This window comes from Anneissia japonica, unplaced genomic scaffold, assembly GCF_011630105.1.
Source record: "Anneissia japonica isolate Jap-2015-1 unplaced genomic scaffold, ASM1163010v1 scaffold2994_len2133135_cov197, whole genome shotgun sequence".
NCBI classification, from domain to species: domain Eukaryota; kingdom Metazoa; phylum Echinodermata; class Crinoidea; order Comatulida; family Comatulidae; genus Anneissia; species Anneissia japonica.
In genome coordinates this window covers 742268-764699 of record NW_022728550.1, presented here as the reverse complement: position 1 = coordinate 764699, position 22432 = coordinate 742268, and the positions used below count along the sequence as shown (strand labels likewise).

General features: G+C 32.8%; 1 protein-coding gene across 3 annotated transcripts in view; it reads right to left on the bottom strand.

Moving 5' to 3' along the window:
* The window catches only part of LOC117114280 (ankyrin repeat and IBR domain-containing protein 1-like), a 46429-nt gene extending 25674 nt beyond the window's left edge, over positions 1 to 20755 (bottom strand). Inside the window, exons 1-3 of one of the 3 annotated variants that reach the window (XM_033257895.1) lie at positions 20648 to 20755; positions 5592 to 6128; positions 2491 to 2734 (exon numbers count right to left, since the gene is read on the bottom strand). In XM_033257895.1, the coding sequence (XP_033113786.1) occupies positions 2491 to 2734; positions 5592 to 5779 (432 nt within the window). In that variant the 5' untranslated portion in view covers positions 5780 to 6128; positions 20648 to 20755. Of the gene's footprint in view, positions 1 to 2490; positions 2735 to 5591; positions 6129 to 11795; positions 11876 to 20594; positions 20619 to 20647 lie in introns of those variants that run through there. The other 2 variants (XM_033257896.1, XM_033257897.1) reach the window with 2 other exon arrangements.
* Between the last annotated feature and the right edge of the window lie 1677 nt (positions 20756 to 22432).

Here is a 22432-nt window from a genome sequence, read left to right as displayed (position 1 = left end):
TCTGAGCACTTTCTCAGTTTTGTTTTAAATGGTTTCTTAATTCTTAATTGTAGCGAGATAGGAAATTCAACCAAAAACAGATGATAGATGTATTATTGGTAGAAAAGTTGTCATGAAATATTTTAATATAGTATCTTGTATTTATTATGAAATGTTGATGACTACCACCATGATTATGATGTTGATAATGATGATGATAGTGACGGTGACAATGGAGGGGACGATAATGATGAGGATGGTAACACTTATCACTGATGATTTTGATAATGATGCTCATGGTAATGAGATAGTAGTGGTAATAATATATGAAAACAAGTCAAAGGTACCTTATTCAATGCACATAATAATCATAACTATATGTGTAATAACTTTATTATCTACATTTAAGAGTTCTTTTTATTGCCATAGTATGTTTGCCAATATAAATTTATATTTCATATATTTGACAAAGCATTGGTGTGAAATACAGTAAGAAAAAAATTAGTTCATATAAAATATGAACTGAACATTCATAGGAACTTATTTATTTACAGGCATTAATTTTAAACATTTAATGAGTCAACTAAAACTTTTTCATTCTTTATTCAAATAGTTAAAACAGAATTACACAATAATAAAACCAACATTTACTGGTATACAGTACAGAAAACGGGTATAATAAACTAGACCCAGAACATACAAATGAAATGTTAATTAGTTATAAAGAACATTTGTGTCAACTCATCTGCTTAATACTCCTTTTAGTATTATTCTTTTTTTCATTTGATTAAATTAAATTCAACAAAAAGAGATAAATGTAATCAGTTAATTTGGACAACATAATTTACTTGAAATAAGAATAAGAATAATAAAAATAATCATAATTGTAATTCTATTATTTTATCGATGGTAGTCATTGTATTTTACTTGTATATTGTTATATTTTCTATAGTGACTGTTTGTATGTTTTTATATTTGTTTTACATTTTTTAATATAATACTGTATGTGATGACGAGCAGAAGAATTTCCCTTGTGGAACAATAAAGTTATCTTATCTTATCTTATTTAAACATTTGATGCAGTAAAATATTATTACAATAAACTGAAGATTAAAAACACATTCAAATTATCACATATCATTGTAGAATGCCAAGTTTTAGATGGAATCTCTCAATTTTCATACACAAACAAAAGCTGCACACATTACTGTAGCCCCTAATGAATACAGTATGTTCTATAAGACTGAACTGTAAATCGCATATTATTTTGTCCATTGGCCAATGTAGATGTTGAGGTAGTGAAATACTATGTAGAGTCCTTGTGACCTCTGAACTTAAGATGTGAGTGTAATTACACAGTAAATCTACAAAGAAGTCTCCTGTAAAACACACTATGGATATGTTGGGAAGGATGAAAATAGAAATGGATTTAAAAATACAAAAATAATAGAAGGATAAAATTTAAATTAAGATGACAGAAACAAAATCTTTGTTCTCAATATACAATGTATGTTTATGTTTTAAATTAATGGATCAGCTGAAAAAAACACCCCAAACATCATAATTAAATCAACCAGTCAATAACACTGTGGAAATGTGTTTATTTGAATTAAAGTCTACTTAATTAAATACTAATCAATTAATTAATCATTAACTGAATACTGCCTCAGTATCATTATACAATGTTGTACAGTGAAATGCCTGTTTAATAATTTTCAATTTTACAAATGACCTATGCCATTTATGACATCATCAACGAATGAATATAAAAATCCGATTTTGAAGTAATAAAGCATTCTGCTCTTTATGTCTGTTATAGTGTTTTTAAATGCAAGAGTATTTATCAATATTACACTATGATCATTTTCCCCATTTTAATGGTTAATTTAAAAAAATTGCAATTTAACTTTATTTTACACTCAACCAGAATTGATAGAACAAACAATTTATAGTAAATTCAGAGTTCTTGTTACAATTATTGTATTCTTAAAGGCCTACATGCTCATTTTAGAAATTCAAACTCTGACTATTTGTATGTCATCATTGTTCAATTTTGGAAGATGCTATTAAAACATAGATGATAAATTTTGGTTAGTGATTACGGAGAGTTCAATGGTAAAAGAGCAAGTTGCAGTCAGAGGAAAACTTATGCTGCTAGTTTAAGTAAGAGATTTGATCTCCCATTGCATCAAAGTGCTACATTTCACAAGTGCTACATCTGTCTCTAGAGAAATGTAACATTTAGACGGAGTGGGATCATAATGCTACATTTTCAAACCCTTCTGTGACTTGCAAAATAAGTACTTTGATCTCTCCCTCCAAGTGCTATATTTCACAAGAAAAAGGGAGGCTTGGAAAGACTTGACTACCAAAGTTTAAATCAGACAGAGTAATGACAGATTAATAAGACCTACTGCATGAACCTTGAGACAAATTGTCTTCTGTATTTGGATGAATAGGGATGGTACAATACCATTGGTCCTTAATGAATCGTTCAACTATTAAACTTACCTCATCTGTGGCACAGACATCTGCAAGTTCTCGATCACCATTAGCCAGCAATCCACCTTTCCACTGGAGTATCATGCGTAAACATTCCTTGCGTTGTTGTTCAACTGTTGGGTAGGTTTGTCCGTACCCAACCGCAGGGCTGTAAATAGATATCCCATCATCACCGGAACTAACACAGTGAAGGGATGTTTCATCACGTAAATTCTTTTTGTTAGGATTGCCATTGTGGTCTTTAAGGAACAGACTGGAAGGAAACATTGTAAAATGAATTCAAAAAGCTTTTGTTGTTTATTTTTAAATAAAAATATCTTTTGCTAAACAGAACATGGTTTTTTTTCCCTTAATGGTAATGACTGAGGCTACTGTACCTGTACTACATCCCAGATTTCAACTGATTGGAAAGAAAACTGGAATATCAAAGGTAGGAGGATGCTCCAAATGAGTTAAGAAATAATACACCTATCTGTACATGAAACCATACCTTTTCAAAACCTTTTTAAAATGTTGAGAGCAAGCAAACAAGTTTCACTATGATGACATAAGCCATGTCTAGAATTTCCTACAGCCAATCACTGTGTTAAGCTCAGGATGTTAATATTTTTATGATGATTATAGTATCATTATGAAGTAATCATTTTGCATGAACATGGTATGATTATTGCTGCGAAGCAGCCAATTCCTATTCTTGACAGCAATTTGACCTCTGAAAGGTCCTTGTTTGTCAAAAAACAATCACCTAAGACAACTGAAAAGCGGAGTTTCCTTCTTTCGTTCTGCCGGGTAAAATCAATTACTTTAGGCGACGTTTGTAGACTAACGTTTGTACCAACGTCGGCAACGTTTGTACCAACGTCGGCATGTCGCGACGCTGGAATACTATTCAGCGTTTTTACTATATTTCTAGGTTTCCTATTTCTACGTTTAATCGGCTCATGTCTCAGCCACAATATTTTGAGGCCAATATTATTTACGAACCCATTTAAACTTATTTACTAGCCTATTTCAATGTGCTAATTTTTACATTTAGGCGACGCTTGTTGTAGACTGGCATAGTGTTTTCGGAAATAAATACCATTTTATACACATGCGCAGATCGATTCGCCAGCAGCGAGTCATCGCCAGCAGCAGCGAGTCGCCAGCAGGGAGATGTCACTGCAGCAAAACACTATTGTACACGGTACCAAAGCTGTTCTAATATAGACAATGGGTCGTGCTCATATTATTTGTTATATTTTTATTATTCATTATTTTCACTTGACTCGCATAAATAATTTTGTTCGAAGAACATTTATATGCAGTTGTACTTCGCAGCACTTCACTTTCTAGTTTTTATCTAATCTCTTTATACTAATACTAATAAAACTAATACTAATAAAACTAAGAAATATTATACTGTATTTAAAAATAAAATCTCCCTCTCCCCTGTCAGCTACTTTGTAATGTCCATCGGTCTCTATTCTTGGTTTTTAATTGGCTTCTAATGTTGTCCTGTTTGATTTTTCCCCCTCCCTGTATTGTTCAGTCCTTATCTTTTTGGTCGCTTATAATCTTCCATTTCCTTGTTCTGCTTGTCCAAATTGTATTCTATTCAAGCTACAACAGCACAAGATTTTTCTTTGTAAGCATTTGCCTTGTACATGGTTGGATGCACTGTTGCACACTTGATACATTACAGTGTATAGTACTTGGAATATTGATAATTTTATTAATGTTTATGTTAATACTTTCTAGTTGTCCTTAGTTGATAAATTTAATTCTACCTTTCAGTGGCATTGTTTACTCATGCTAGTTTTGTTATTAAGTGTTTACACATTAACACCTAACTGTTAGTATTATCCACTAAGTACTCTAGTGTTAACCAGATTGAATTATATCAAAGTCAATGAATAAGAATGGTATTAAATATTAAACTCCAGGGTTAAAAAAAACAATCTGGTTTTAAAACAAGTACTAAAGTATAAGCATATACTACATTTCACCTACAGTGTAAATCCCTCAATCAGTACCACACACATCAAGACATCTTGAACTTTCCCACATAAACATACCATCTGTATAAAACACCATATTTAACCCTTAATGTTCTACTCAATTTCTATCTTAAATTATCTACTCTGATCCTCTGTATAATCTTCCCTTTCTCTGCTTATTCCTTCCCCTACTGCCACAATGCCTTTGACTAAACCCTCCTCCCCACTACTAAGTACAAGGTGACATCCAAGGACAATATAATTGTTTAATGTATGAGTATTTGCTCACTGTTACTGTAGCTTACATTTCCATACACCCTTCCAAGAGCCTGCTGGGTCAAGCATATTAAATCCGCATTTTAACATAACAATCTCATTAAAACATAACTTATTACTGCCAAAAGGTTATGACGAAACTGTAACTTGCAAGCTGATGGATACCTAGAATTGTACAGTACTGTAGATCGTTTGGGCCCACCAGCAGATGTTTTCTTCCTCAGATCTCTAAAACCTATTTGACTAGTTAATGCTAAAATGTGTCTGCTGAAATTATGGCTGTTCTCCTATGACTTGCCCCAGAGGTTTGTAACTTTTAATCAGTTTGAAAATTAAAAAGAACATTATCTAGTAACCATCCCACAATTCATTATTAACAATGTTTTTTTTTTATTGTCAAAAAGCAGTTTATCTTAACACTGTCTCATAATCATGCTGTGCAGCAAATGCAATTTGTTGAATAAATTTCAGTACTTGTAGTATTAGTATTAACATTAATACTCTAAATAAAATCTCAAGTACAATTTCATTTTGAATAGTGTAATTTAATTAAATGTTTTGGAAACGGCGAACAATTAAAGAGTAGGACATTTATATGAATATTCATACAACTTGTTATATCGCCATATGGTGGTGGTGGTAATGCATTAATTACATTTTTTTCACCATCTATTAAAAATCAGCAATTTTAAATTTATATTTTAGTATTGTCAAATCTTTATATACTGTATAGATATAAAGAGGTTCACCTAAATGGTTAACTGACATTAAATAACTTTAGTCCAAGATATAATGTTAATGATATTATTCAGTTAAAAAAGTATAAAAACCACTGTAATGGACATTTGAATTTACCTTAAAATGTGAACCATACCATGTCGGCTCGCATAATGCATTAACGTATTGTGCTCGTATTTATCCCCATACGTTGAGTTTGGATCAAGCGACTTGCGTATCTCTGGTGTGTTATTATACAACAGCAATGCTTGTTTTTCGTCTCCCTGGTATATTGCCTTCTGGAACTTAGAAGAGGCACTTCCCATATTTGCTGCTGCTTTCAAAATTGGAGATTTTCAAAGAAGGGTTGCAAAACAACAAAGATATTACTGGTTGTGAGGATGTATAAATTGCACTGATTTTTGGAAAGGAAGTATAAAAGATCTATAAGTAAAGAATGATAGTATGGATACTGTAGATGGAGGGAAATAAAACAAACAGGAACAATATCTTTCAATTGCACAAATCACAAATACATCCTTTGAATTGTTTAAAAATCCATGATTAACATATTATGTATTCAAGGAAACAAAGGAAAGATAAGTTGATAGGGAATCTCTTAGTTTCATTTTCGTCACTGATGAGTTGCCATAATTCCCAAACAGGTCAGATAATCTGTAAAATACAATTAGAAGAACAGATTTAACAAAGTCATGACAAACTAGGTATCTTACATATTTTTTATAATTGTTTCTTTTAAATATATCTTTATCGTGGGTCAATTTTTACTAATACTTCTTTTAATTTAATCTTTTATGCCAATGTGTCTTGTTTATTTACTAGAATATAAATAAATGTTATACTGTATTGACACTGACGGTGGAGACAATGATGAGGATGATGACAATGTTGATATGACCACAAACAGTAAACTCAAACAACAAGTATAAGATTTGATACTAAATTTAATCTAACAAAAACAAATGCTAGACTATATAAATAGTAAAAATGATGACTAGTCTTCCTTTAGAAAATGGAAACTTTTAATATGACTAAACAGAATTTTGATTTTCCTCAACACAATGGAAGTATACCTGTAAGTGCACTTCATCAGATTATAAACATTTTCAGCAAGCTTTTATACGTAGCACTTAAGTACATTTTGAACATGTTTTAGTGGACTTTACTGCAATATGTCACACTCACAACTACAGTACTTCGCTATGTGGTTTTTCCTTGTTCATTTGTTAGTGGCAATAAAAATGTGCTGACAAATGCTATCCTATCATTTAGCGTATTAAATTGGAACTCACAAGATAATCATCGTGGTAGAGCTCATTACAGCTTGGTACCACCAGGTTCAAAAAACAATTAATTAAATTCAACAAAGAGGCAACAGATGGATGAGTACTACTTCCTCCCCAAATTGAAATATCCTTTTTGCTCATATTTAAGGTAATTTTAGTCTATAAAGGTACATGTCCAGTAGGCATACAGTGTACTTGAAGTTTAATAGTTTCTGTGAAAAAGATTCTTAACCTTAATTGGACAAGAAATGAGTTCTCACCAGTTGGCAATGTGATGCTCTATTAACTACAGTACCAAAGGTATCATTTACATATATTAATTTTTCAGATCTTGTTTTTATTATTCTATTTTATTTTACTTCAAATCGCACCCAACAGAAGATAATCCGCCACTTACAGAATGGATTAACAATAAAATATATGTAAAAACATGAATTAAAAAAAAAAAATAGAAGCTCAAAAAACAGACATCAGAAAGAAAAATCAGGCGTATAAAAATAACAGATAAAAAAAAAATTAATCATTAATAATGTCAAAAAAACAAAGCAATAACAAACAAAAAAAAAGCCTTGAGCAAAAAAACCTAAGAAATATTGTGGAGAACCTTACAAATTGACTTTAGGGAAAATTGTATTACAAAAAGCTTAGGGATTCTAGAATTTAAACCGTTTTTATTGGGGTCAACTCCGCCAAAAGGCACAAAGAAAAGGCAAGAAGAGGAACTGCGACAGCGACGAGACTTAGCATTAAGATAGAGAAAATATATCACAAAAACCAAGCACTGGATGATTGTCAAAAAACAAAACAATTCCATTACCAAGACTCTGAAACTACTGTAGTACTGTAAGTGATACTGGTGGAAAACAGAAACAAGAAAAAAATATGAAATGTTTACAACAAAGGGATAGAAAACAAGGTTCAGTTTTCATAAAATGCAAACAACACAAGGAAAAATCCAGCCACCAAAAGGAAATAATTCAGTAACAGAAGTCGTTGTATGATTTCATTTGATTATATGAGAATTTAAACAGCATTTCTGATGATTTTAAACAAAACTGAATCCCTGTAGCAATAACAGTAACTGAAAAGTTCATTATTTAAAAAGTCTTTAATGTTATTAAATTATTCACAGCAAAAAAACAAAACATATTAGTCTGTCTTTGTCAATTTTCATCATGCCAACCTATAATTTTGTACATTATTTATGTTCTACATTATTGAAGATTTTAGTATATTTGATGTACGTCAATAGACAATATTCCAATTATACTGCTACGTAGGAAACTGTGAGATTCATACAATTTAACATTCAATACTATCTGAATGCTTCTATTATTGTTGATAGCAATATTTACTCCACACTGGTATATTCAGGAAAAGACTCATTTACAGAAACACTTATTGATAGGCACTGCATGAATAAACCTCCTGTTTGTATGGCCAAGCGTGGCAGATATTTCTTAACAAACCATGTTTGTATTAAAATGTATAGAACCACAAAAGTCATACATTTGACATGCTTGACTGCATTTTCAAGTGTGTCTGCATGTGTGATATCCTTACAGTACTTGCCTTTGAACTCTACAAAATTGTATTATTCTATTATTACTTTAAGGTTTTGAATTACATCTACTTTACACGCTTTCTCACATTTTGACATGGTTTAGTACAGTTAACATAGAATACCTGGTGACTTTAATATAAAGGCTGGAAAGCAGCATTTACTTTGATTGGGTTTCATACTTGCTAAAGAAATTAAACAAAATACATAAATTATTTTTACCAATTGATTGCAAAACATCATTCTTTACACAACTTGGTCAGAATAATGGTGCTACTGTTGGTTATCAGCCAATGTGTACTGGCCATTTATTATTAACACCAGTCTACAAGATAATGGATTAGCATCTTTCTCACATACAGTACTGTACTTTGTTGGTTGGTTTGCATAAATAATTCATGCTTGTTTAAATAAAACATCCATTATTTTTTATGCTATCATTTTTTTTTATTTCGACGATTGTACAGGATTAAATTATAAGTTTATGTTTTAACACAAAATTTATTGACAAAAAAGATCGGCATTTCGTGTCCATCATGGACGCATTTTCAGGATCAAGTGAACAAAAATTAAACTTATGATAGAAAACCAAATGTAAGATACTTTCTATCATATGCTTATTTTTTGTTCACTTGATCTTCAAAATATGTCCATGATGGACACGAAACGTCAATCTTTTTTGTCAATAAATTTTGTGTTAAAGTTATATACAGTAGTAAACGTCTGTTGATTCGTAATTTTATTTTTATATGTATTTTTCTGTGCAGCATTTTGGTATACTTCAATGTTTCCTGTGAATGATTTTGTTTTGTAAGTCTTTGTTGGCAGGGGCTCGGTTAAGTACATGATGACAGTTTTTTTAGCTTTTGCTTTTCCTCGGCACTCCTGTTCAACCTTCTTTGTTCTTGTTGAAAGATTGAAAATAAAATAAAATAAAATCCTGGACTCCCCATGTCAGTGATGCTGCAAGTAGAATCCTGTTGATCTTGACAAACTTGCTTACCATAATGCAATATAAAGCTGTACAATACTATTAAATTGTTTCATGCATATTTTACTCCCAAATTTCAAACTATTGTGGAAGAATTATGCTAAAGGACATTTTGAAATACACAGATCAATCCTAGTATGTTGGAACTTTGCAGTGACAGCCAGTTTGCTAATTTGGTTAATTTGATGCACATTATGTTTTTGTATAAATGTGCCATTGAGCAGAAAAATTTTTAAGAATTTGGCGCAATGAAATATCAATGATAGATTGATTGAATGATATTTTCATTTCCTTCTGTTCTATATATTCTAGCTGATGGGAAATACAAACCTCTATAACAATAATAATTTGATTTTCTTTCAAAAATTGTTGTTTTTATTGTTGTTATTGTGGTTAGAACTACTGGCATATCAAAGTGATTGAGCCTTGGCCTGGTCAATCAAACATTAAGTAAACTGTCATAGCACCACACCACAAGTTACAGCCTTACAATCTGTTGCACTACAATTTCTGTCTGTTGCACTACAATTTCTGTCTAGCCAATATTGACACAATATAGTCATATAAATATCAGAAACTAAACTCTTACTATTGCTGATTGATATATTCAAGTCTGAATTCTAATCCTTTTTATATTTAATTAAAGACGTATAAGAATACCTGTAAATAATAATAATAATAATAATAATAATGTATAAGAATACACAGCTAAATATAGTAATTTCAATCAAACAAAGGTAAAAGAGAATGATCAGTCACATGTTGCGGCACAACAGTCTTTTGAAAGATGTAATAGAAAAGGTAGAGTAGAAGGAAAAGACCAAGAAGAAGGAAAAGAATAATGCTGCTTGATGATATACGGAATGGAAAGAGTTACGAGTTAAAGAGGGATACAAAAGACCGAGAATACTGGAATAGAGCTTCTTGAGGGACTTGCATTCCAGCAGAACACTATTGATGAACAATACTATGATATAATATAGAATGATACTCAATTAAAAAACTAAGTCAAATCATTAATCACAGTTATTAACTTTAAATGACACATAAAAACGATAACAATTAAATAGTGTTCATTGCTTTACGAACTTTTACTTAAAAATATATTAAAACAACTGCCAGGCATTTTAATGGCCTAGCTTATGAAAACAGTATTATTACAATTTAATACCTCCATACAGACAGTCTTACATCTGTATGTCAGTATTCTACAGTTTTGTGACAACTACTGTTTGTTTGTCTAGGAGTGATATCCTCTAGCCCATACTATTATCATATTTATTCGATTATGGCATAAAAAACATACAATTCAAAATTCACTTTACAATTAATAACAATTTAAAAAAAACTGTGATATACAGTACGCCTACTAGTAATTAGGTGCTGACATCATTATTAAGTATTCATCTTTCTATGCCTTAAAAACATTAAAACTTTAACCATCTATTGTTTGGCTTTGGTAAGTCTACAGACAGCCTACAAATTATACTCTGTTTTAAAGACAGCAAACACACCTTTACAATGCTTTGATATTGACAAATGTACGTCACCTAGAATGCCTTTCACCTTTGAACCCTAGTAGTTATTACCTTGTGAGTCAGTTTCGATGGAATTAGCAAATTTTTTAACACATATGATTCAAAACAATAATAATACAAACAGCTAGGTCAGAGCAAAAAATAAATGAAGGCCAATGTACTGAATTCTGTAAACACTTTTGACAATGTGTCTGTGTTTCATATATGAAAGAAAAACAATTTTCATTGTGAATTATATGTAAATATTATGCTAATGATTCAGTGACTATACACTATTTAAAATTTAAAAAAATCAAAGTACAGCTACTACCATAATTTATCAACCAGAGGTTTGCATATAAATTTTTATATATTTTTACCATATTTTACTTGTTACTTGTTGCTGATATAGCTCTTTTGCCTTTCAGTTGCAAAGCGCTGTAAGTTTTTCCCTGACCATTGCGTCCGCATGCTTTAATGTTGCTGCCATATTGGCAGAGTAGCAGGCAACCCCACCGGGAACCAATTTATAGAGTATACTCCTGGGTGGAGAGAAGCCATAGGCACGTTCACATAAGATATCGTGATAAAGTTATCATGATCTATTTATCATGATAACTTTAGCGCGTTAAAGAAAACCGTTCACATAGAAACTGTTATCATGATCTATTTATGCTAATGAGGTGCAGTGTTGCATGCAAACCATCGGAAGCCCTACCTCAGCGAGCTCTACTGCCTGGGATGATAGCGCGAAATTTTGTTTTTGTGTATCTCGCTGCTGATTTGAATTCGTTTGTCATGTTGCCCAAGTACTTTACACCAATTTTGCCTTTATTATTGCAAATGTTCGAGTCCGCTGACTGTCAGATGCATACCACTAATATGCCTTATAATAATTTATACGTTAGATTTAGTTAGAAATAGCAAACATTGCAAATGATCAGGGAACATCGGAGAACAAGTTACCTTCGATATGAACAACAGACTCGAGAGATGGGCGAAGTTTCGTATCTCTTCCACCTAGGCCTAGGCCTCCATGCTAAAACCGTAAGGCGAAAACTGTGGAGGATAAAAAGAGGATACTGTATTGGCTGTCATCCCTTCATATCCTCTCTCCATTAAATCGCCTGGCAATTTCTTCGTGTATCTGGGCTTTTTGCCGTACATTTTGTTTTCTAATCTTTCTTTATTCTTTGGTTCACTCCAGATTTCTACTAGATCTCGTTCCTGGTTGTACGTCCACTTGTGTCTCACCATTGTTCTTTCGACAATTAACTAATTACAACCAAAATATTATGAAAGGTTCACTTCGTCGCTTCACTTCACCACAAAAATTAAAAACCCCGCGAACGATTTAAAAGTTAAGAGGTCATGTGCGGTGACCCATTTCAACATGAGCGCTTATTGGGTGAATTCGACCTATGAATTAATTTATCATGATGTTGGGACCGAAACCCTGATGCTTCTTCATGATAAGCGAACTCACGATGTTGCGGTTTAACGTGAAGTAGAAGATCATGATGAACTTATGGATGCACCATACAATATGTATGAGTGCCACTACATACTAAAAGTTGCACCAATAAATTGACTGTTTAGATCATCAACAACAGAACATTGTAATTACATGCAGATCAACAGGATCATGATTGAAGTAACAGGGTAATTCTACATGAACTTGTAACTAACGATTTCTAAATATTGAAATCACATGCTCAGATTGTTTACTACTAGAGGTAAATAAAGCAAGGAATGATGGGATATGTGTTGGTAATTTGCATACTGATCCTTGTCTATGGCCTATACTGCCTTTATTATGTTTTAATAAAGTATCCACATGGATTCAGTTATCAGGAAATGTGTATTTTCTTAATGACTTTTGTACAGTAATAGGGGTACTTAAGATGACAAATGACCCATCGTGCACCACCACCGGATTTACCCTTTAAGCCATTTTTAACTACCAGATGACAACATTATCCACAAGGGGGAATACTGTAGACAAAAAAAACCACAAGAATTTTAACCAATTAAAACTCTATGTGGATTTCAAGTTTATGATTAGTATCACAATACAATATCTTATTTTTACATTATAGCTTTATCTTTTTAAAGTTAATTATTTAAGACCAAACACACTCTTCTCTAAAAAATTAATGCACCTCTTGAGAACTTTTTTTATAATACCAGCTGCAGCTCAATTTGGTCCATGGACAGTAACTACTTACAAGGAGACTTGAAAGAAATTGACTTGAACCTGGCATAACACTAGCTTGACAAGCTTTGATGCTTTTTAATATTTATTGTTGAAAGAGGAGGTATGATCGGGCAGATTTGATCAGGCTGGCCCAGTCCCCCTCCTCACCCACCCCCCTTTTGGAAAGTTAAAAAAAAGAAAGAAAAAAAAGTAATCACCCCAAAACACCTTAAAGGTTATTTTCGGGCATCTAGAAAACAAAATTGTCTCAATTGGCCCCACTTTCGGCCTCCCCTTTCAGACATCTCTGGATCCATGTATGATGATGACAGAAAATTCTTAACTGGTTGTACTATGTTAGTGCAACTTCAAGGAAAAACTATATTATATCTGGCTGTGCAAAAGGCTGATAGTTGTGATGTTTATATACAGTATCACTTGAACTAGCACTTTAAAATTAAAATAAACTTTATTCTAGAATAAAAATATGTGATATTGCAAACTCTAACATTTGTTCAAGTTTGACAGATGTTTGTGTACTGCTGTATTTATAAATGACGCACATGCTAACAATCAATGCTCCACCTACAGTGTCTTGTTTATGTTTTTTCTGTTAACGTTTCATGTTTAAATTAACAGGTGAATCTTGTTTTGTCGTCCCACAGGAGCCTGTTTGATGACTGCTAACGTACGCATGAATGTATTAATCACCTAAAGACCTTTCTTTTTCATCAAGTTTTTCACTAACTTAACATGACATCCTTATTCTGTTTTTTATGTACAGCACATTGAGAGCTTGCTTACTTGCACTATATACTTGAACTATTATTATTAAACTTAAAATTAATAGAGCTAGATGAAATTGCAATTGTTTAAATATGCATTGTATTAAAAATATTATTTTATTCTGATTTTTTAATGTCTAAAATGTAGATAATTTGCATGATTTTTTTTATTGTACTCAACATTTTCAGAAAATTCATTCATAGAAACATTATGTCATATAAAAAAGAAGAATGTGAATTGTGGATTAACTGCCTTCTAAATTTTTGATTAATAATTAACCAAATATATCAGATTTTATTTTCATAGATTCAAAAGCAAAAGAATCTTGTGGAAAAGACTATAATAGTCTTTGAACGCTTTTGTACTCAATAACATATCAAATTGGATGAGTGATTTTGTAAACTGGAATCCATTATCTGGTAATTTTAACTATTTCTACTGACCTTGAAAAAAAAAATTGCAATAAATTTATACAATCTCATTAAAATTTATTTTTAATTGTTCCTTCTTTAATTGTCTCAGAAGTATGAGCCTGAATTACATAAGGAGGGACTTTAAGAGGTCCCTATATTTTGACAAACAATAGTCGAATTAGATTTTACATTATAATAATATCAGAAGCTCAGTCTATGCATTTTAGGTACTTGCCTGTTTATAAACAATTTTTTTTCTCACATTTCCTATTATGTTTGAGGCTCCTATGGGGACAAGCCTTTGCACATTATTTATTTTTTATTAATTATTTAGGAACATGGACCAATGATTACTAAATTAGTGAGCTTCACTTCTAAGTAGCAATTCTTTTTAATATGTTCTACATAAAGTCTCATTATGAAACTTGTTGAGTGGAGTTGTTTTTGGTTGTGGGAACAAAAAATCCTGTAGCACTGACAAGATTTGAACCTAAGCTACAGATCCACTAATTTGTTCCTAAATTTATGCATTGATATAAACTGAAATTAAAATTTCCAAACCTATCCCAAAATGCTCCACTAGTAAATAAGTAACTCACTCTATTGCTTCGCTTTTATAACAGAGGCACAACCGTGAAAGATGTGCAACAATAACAAAATCAGTATAAACTTAATTACTGTCATTAAATATAGCAAGAAAATACTGCAGTGGAACGAAATATATATAAAAATGTGTTTACAAAAAAAAAAACCACCTTTACAAAAATAGTAATAGTAATACTAATAATATAAGTAAATAGGTTAATAGGAAAATAAACAATTATATATAAATATATATATATATATAAATATATACATACACACATACATACACAAACACATACATACACAAACACATACATACATACATACACAAACACATACATACACAAACACATACATACACAAACACATACATACACAAACACCATGCATACACAAACACATACATACATACATATACAGTAAAGGAGTAAAATTTAAATCAAACATTAGTCAAATAAAATAGAAAAATAGAAAAAGAAAAGTATTATATATTTCATTTCGTTCTTTCCATGCCGTCGTTAAAAGTAATTTACAATGATTATCGAATACTTTACTTGCAATAATATAATTAATAGGGTTTATACAATTTGTTGTTAAAATTTGATGTGCTTACCTTTCATTGGTAAGCAAGGTAGCTTTATTATCCATAAATGTATTAAAAAGATAAGTAGACACCTGACTAAGGATGTTAAATTTGTTACGCTCTGGCAAACCAAACAAATTTCATATTTTTCTTCTAATAAGGATCGGACGCCAACAGAGTATTGTAGCTCTTTAATATATAAATTCAAATGTCCTGGATGCCTCGACAGTTATATAGGCAAAACAGATAGATGCTTAAGAGTTTGAGCTGTTTAACATTCTCGTAATGTAAACAAGTAGTGTACATGAACACATTGAGAGTTGTGAAGTTTTTAACCATATAATTGGTCTACATCTTATGACGGCTGACAATATATCCAAACAATCTCTTATTGAGTCCTTATTATTTGAAAATATTAATATTATTCATGGTTCCTACATTGGTCTGAAATTTTATTTGCTGAAGCCTTAGCAATAAGAAGATACAAGCCTAGTCTAAACTATGGTCTGAGAGCCTCTAAGAGCTTGCATTATTCACATAGCAGCATAGGTGCTAACTTGCTTTTGTTCTAAAATAATCGTTTGTTTATCACAATCTTATTTTGTTTATCAATTTATTTATCAGAATATCATTTGTCTCCATGTTCCGCCTACCTCTTTCTAATTGGTCAAAATTTATCTTGTATTGATTTTTGGTATGTTTGTCAGTATTTTTGGACTTAAACTATTCATTCTTGACAATATTCCAATAAAGAACGAAACATAGAATCAACTAAGGCCTCACGTCTGTCATTTTTCGGAGTCACCATACTCATATTCTATTTACGTATAATCAGTGGATCCTTTGGTTAATGTAATAAAGAAGTTTGAAATTAAAGAGGTATAAATAAACTGAGGACTAGTAGTTTTGCGTACTTATATATTAGGCGTACTTACATATTAGGGAGGTTTCACACGCGAGCGCCTACAGTTAGTGTGACGGATACGTCATTATTTTGACGTCATACGCCGGCTGCTATCCACTAAACGTGTTGACGACATGCATATCTAGCTCACTAAACGTAAGTGGAAAATGCATAGGGAAATTTTGGATTTCTAGTAGGATCTTACGTAAGTGTAAAAAATAAATGTATCTTTGAATACTTACAGTACGTGCCATTTTTGTGACATGTGAAGACAGCAAATTACGATAGGATGTGTCTCATTTTGGGGTATCAAAACGTCGGTGCTTTGACCTTGGTGGTGTCGGGATTTTTGTGTAGGCCTAGGCCTACTTGTAGCGAGGCGCTTTTGGGTCATAAACAATAGGGCCTATCACAAAATAACCAACACTTCGGGGCAACAAAGGAAATATTTTTCAGCTACAATTTTCAATTTCAATTTCCAAAACCTTACATATATCCTAATAAAACTTTGAGAAGCATGATTAGAGAAGAGAACAGATACTAGGCCTAAGCTAAGGCCCTAGGCCTAGGCTACACTTGGGCTGTGATTGCAAAAAACACGGTTGGCTACACACATTTTCGGATAGTTAAACGTATGCGTACACATTCGTTCGCGTGCGAAAACTTTCTGATATTAAAAGAGACACTTTTACAGCAGTATCAAGAGTTATTCAAGGTATGGGAAAAAAATAACGAGAAGACAGTATGACATTAATTATGAATATTTTTGCATGTTAATTGTTATGCAGATTATTCTAGCTTCTGGGAAACTTTATTATGAAGTTGTCTCTACACTACAATATTGACCTGGCTTTCGCAATTTAATAATAATTTATTCATATTTTTTTTTTAATCAAATTAAAATGCTAGCACTGTCAAACATGAATGTAGATGTGTTGAGGCTGACATTTTAAATAACAATCAATAGTCTCTATCTCAATCAACAAAATCATAACAATTAAAATAAAAAATTTTAAATATATGCTTGACAAATTTGAATATTAGGCCAAAAAAAAAATGTTGTGTTACCATCTGCGACCAACCAAAATTTTCCCACAAAAAATCGGGTCGGCATTTTTAAAATTTTTTTAATTAAGTACAAATTCGAGAAATACCACTGCCAAAATTAACATTTAGAACATAAAATCTAAAAGAGACATGTATTTTTATCAAAATCGGGGAATAGGCCTAGATGCACGCATAAAATCGGTAAAATAGAATGCATAATTTGGAGACCGAGCTCGACAAAGATATGCAAGCAACATCATATCTCTCGCGCTGAGCTGTGAAGTCACGACAAGATGTAGGCCTAGCCTATTCTTTACTACTGTACGTACAGCTATATTATAGGACAATAAATAAAAAACAGGATTAGGTTTAGCCATCGCATTAAACCCGGTACATTGCTCCGTTTACTGTTTTAGGCCAACCATGAACAAAATATTTTTCTCTTTTCTATTCCATTGTATTACATAGAGGGTGCTTGTTTGGACATTTTTCATAGCCATAGTATGGTTTGCTCGACCTGCCAGTGCATGATTGTGTGGATCGGATACACATATTATTTTATGTTTTGAAGCCAAATAAAACTTTCTTTAAACTGACTTATTTTTGTTAAATATATTTCAATATATACTTGGTTAGTATAATCCATCATACTTTTAATATTTTTTGTTTGGCAAGCTTGCCATCATTCTATTGTTGTACCTAGGAGCAATCAGCCCAAGCCTAGGGTCTTTATAATTGAGACTGCAGGTTGAGGCCTATCCTGTTTCATGTAGGCCTATTATTACTTAAAAAAAGAACAAAATAAAAATCACATCGTCTGACCGATGATCTCGATTTTTTCCATTTAAGGGCGACACAACAATTTTTTTTTCTTTTAGCCTGATAAAACAAAAATTAGAAACCATAATAAACAATAACGAGCTGTGTAGTGTTAGTGGCTAAGTCTAGCCAAAGGAGTAAGACTACAAATGTTACACTAAGTTCAGTGCCGAATCCAGAACTTCAAAATAGTGGGGTCCCGGGACTTTTACAGATGGAGAGTATGGACCATGGAGTTGAGGTAAGAAAATTAATGATTATGGCATATCTAGATGGCCGTAATTGGCACTCTCAGAGCTAAACTTTATTATAATTTGGCATTTTTTTCCCTATTTTTTTAAAATAATTTTTAAAAATTGAAGGGTCCCCGGCTGGCTCGGCCCTCCTTTGATGCTGCCACTGAAGTTTGTTGAATTTGCACAAACTGGCATAAACACAGTTGGCTTACTTTGCTATTGCTGCTCTACTAAGTTATTTTTAAAAATAATGATAAAATTTGTCATTTACATTAATAATTACTGGGTCATGGATATACAGCTGGAAGAAATTGCTTGGCACTGTTCGTTGTTTGCTGACCTGTAGCTTGGGTTTTGATGAAAAGTTTCTTCCTACATTATATTCTTTGTTTGGATCTGCAGAGGACAAGGGATTTCATCCCTGAGCAGTCCCCCAGGATAAATAATAAAAGAAAGAAAGAACCAATATTCGTTCACTTATATACAGTAATGAGGGTGCAGTCCAACCCAAACATAAACAATTGGCAAATTTGACTTATTTTAATAGCCAGTAAAATTACACTGTGTAATAGACCAAACTAGCGATCAACGATTTTCAGCTATAATAGTGGGTATTCGAACCAAACAAACGCACGAAGATTTACACAGTAATTTAAGAAAATAGCCTTTACTAAACGTCTCATACACGCTTTGTGTTTAAAGTTGAGCGTGATTTAAATTTACAGAAACCATTGTTACATGTTTATGATTGTAACGTTATCTTTTCTCTACGATTGTGTATGCCAAATGTGAAATATAACGAAAATAAATCGTACTATTTTGGGAATAAAACGTACATTGGTCGTGTCTGCCTGTGTTACAGCACGACGACGGCAGCCGTGTATTCAGTCACAGTGAATCATGGCGTTGGTCGATGAATGTGCTTGTTGCAAAACTCATGAAATGTGTTGTACTTGCAGATTTCAAGTTATTCAAAATTATTGAATAATGTTCTTAAATTCACACCAATAACCTTGGCAGACTGCACGGAGTTGAACTTTTACAGTCAGGCCTCACTCAATCATCGCATCCAGCCATGTCGCGTTGTCGTGCAACAAGTGTCAGGGGCCGAGGCCTAGCCTGTAAAAACTCTATGTATATTTAACTTAATTTTACATGAAAATCAAATCAAACATCTTCTGATGGTTCTATGAACCTTCCTTAACCTACCAATGTTTTAAAAAGTATTTTACCCGCGTACTTTGGTTTTTTTGCTTGTTTTCCTGGACCATACAAAAACTCGCAACGACTTTTAGGCTTTGTTTACAATTTTATACACACTCGGCCAAATTGTGATGACGTCATCTTTCGTCGCTAATTCGGTCTATTATTATAGCCCATAGCTATTAAAAGTGAAATATTAGCACCCCCTGGTAATACAGAGTGTGCAGTTATTTCAGTTGCTTTCAATGTGTGTGAAACAAAGATGACTAAAACTATGTAAACATAATATTTAAATTTTTAATGGCTGAAAGTGGGCAAGGAAATCTTCTTGCAGTTATAAAACTGCTGAAAATTTCTTTTCAGAGTTTACCTCTGACCATAGAGAAAATAGAACAGAGCTCTGACTGAACAAAGATTGTGTTGCTTGCACAGATTGAAAAATGCAATTTGATACAATGTGGATGCTTAGGCATAAACTTACCATTTTAAAGGCATTTTTTCCCTTGAGAAAATTTCACTTTTTATACCCTTGAATAATATATCATTGTGCCTCTACCACTTGGTACTTAACAACTGCCGACTTGAATGAAAACATTACAATTTCTGAACAAAGGCTTGGCAACAAAGTTCCATTCCTTTTCACCAGAACAAAAATGTCTGGGCAGTGCTCTGTTCTGATTGAATCTCAAAAATAGGTTCCTAAGTTATCGTAGGCTTACTGCTAAAATAGTTTAAATCAACATATAAATTATCAAAATAGCCGACAATTAATCATGTAAATTTTAGAATACTTAGGCCTAGGCTAGCTAGGATTTTACAGTACGTACATGAACATGGAATGGTACGATTACCATTCAGTTGTCAACAGTAGTAACAGTGGTGGAGATGATTCAATATTAAAGCTAGCCTAAAACAGAGCTGCTGAAATTTCCTAGTGAATACTTGGGTAATACGACATTATCGGTTGTTTTATAAAACTATGTATAGTGTACCTGTGACGCACAGGGTGTCCTCTGAAATATAAGAAAAATGTCAGAAAACATACCGTATTAAAACACGTATACTGATTGAGCCTGCAGCGTTCGTGTTGTGGAACCAATAATATTGCCCTTTGTTATGTTATTGTACGTCTCTGTCTGTCTATCCGTCTGCTGCCCTCATTTTGCATTTCTATTTCGTCTATTCTTCTTTGACGCAGGGACGATCACGTACCAGTCCGGGAATTACTAGCCCAGCCAGTTGATGTAGGGCCGTAACAGTTAGTCATGACTTACAATGATTGAAAAGTAAATTCAGTTTCATAGTTAAATTGCCTAACTTATATATCTAAAAATTTTAAAAACTTTGGTGTTTTCCAAAATTTCTAAGTACAGTAAAATGTTATCAACATACTAAACAAAACGGACAGTTGACTAATGTAATACCTTTTCTGAATTCATATAGACCCCCAGTTCTTAATTAATTAATTTGTTTAAAGGGCCAAGTTATTTTAGAGTTGATCTCACGGGCGCGCCAAAGATTAGCTCCCATGCCCGCACGCAGGGGTGCGACGGTGCGTACCCACCTATCCAAATTAATAAAGGTCCACTTTTCAGTCGTAAAAAATCAAGATACACCTCGCACGTTCCAGAAATCGATCCACCAAAATTCCTTGACCAATCAGAAAAGTTTCCAACTAGGACTGTCTCTAATTCGCCGTACAAGCAAGGACTTTTAACTGTATTTATAAGATTTTTGAAGAATTTTAGTGTTTTTCCCTGACGCTTGCGTGTCAATGACTACTGCTTGCAGACATTTCTTCTTCTAGATTTCACTAAAATTATCTTCGTTTGAGTATGAGAGTGCCATTTCCGGCCATCTAGAGGTGTCATAACGGTAAATTTTTTTACCATCTGTGAAAATCCCTCCCTAGCCCGCCCAGTCCCTCATTTCCTGAATCTGTCACTGAACACTTTAATACTGTTGATAGTATCTTCAGAATCAAAGAGAGTTTATATGGCTTACAGTGGTCAAAAATGTGTTTTAGACCACAATATTAGGGATTGGCAATCAAAATAACGTTATGTGGATAGACAAATTATTATTATTTTTTTTTAATTTTTGATCCGACGACCTAGTCGTGCGTCGAACGACAGGGGGTAGAGTAGAGGCCTGTACAACGGGGGATGTCCACCGCTGGCGCCACCACTGGGCAATGCCGTAAGGTTTTGTGTCCTATCGCGAAAAATCCAAAATCGTAGTTTTCAAACTTTCAATCAAACCTCCGATTTTCTGCGTACTAATAATTAAAAAAGCTAGTAAGCAAAACCTCCGAAATCGAAGGGTTGGTTAAAAGTTTGAAAACTCCGCTTTCGGAGTTTTCGCGCAGCAATACGCAAAACCTCCGAAATCGGAGGGTTGATTAAAAGTTTGAAAACTCCCATTTTGGAGTTTTAGAGTATGTGCGCAAAACCTCCGAAATCGGAGGGTTGAATTAAAGTTTACTTTTCGAGTTTTCACGTATAGTATTGGTATGCAAAACCTCAATCGGAGGGTTAAGTAAAAGTTTTGTTCTCCCTATATAGAGAGAGCTTTTTTAATTAAACGTATTCTAAGAAAAACCTCCGAAATCCGTATTTTGCTGATGCGGAAAAGCTGTATCATAAACTTTGGCTACTTTAACCATATACAGTCTTTGAAGTTTAAAAATACTAGTACAGTAACTTTTAGTAGGCCTACCCTGTATATTATACAAATGTTTTGAGAAATGTTGCAAGCCTTTATGCTATATTTGTGTGTAGTTACTATGTAATAATGGGGAGAAAACAACTAGGCCTATACCGTATCATTT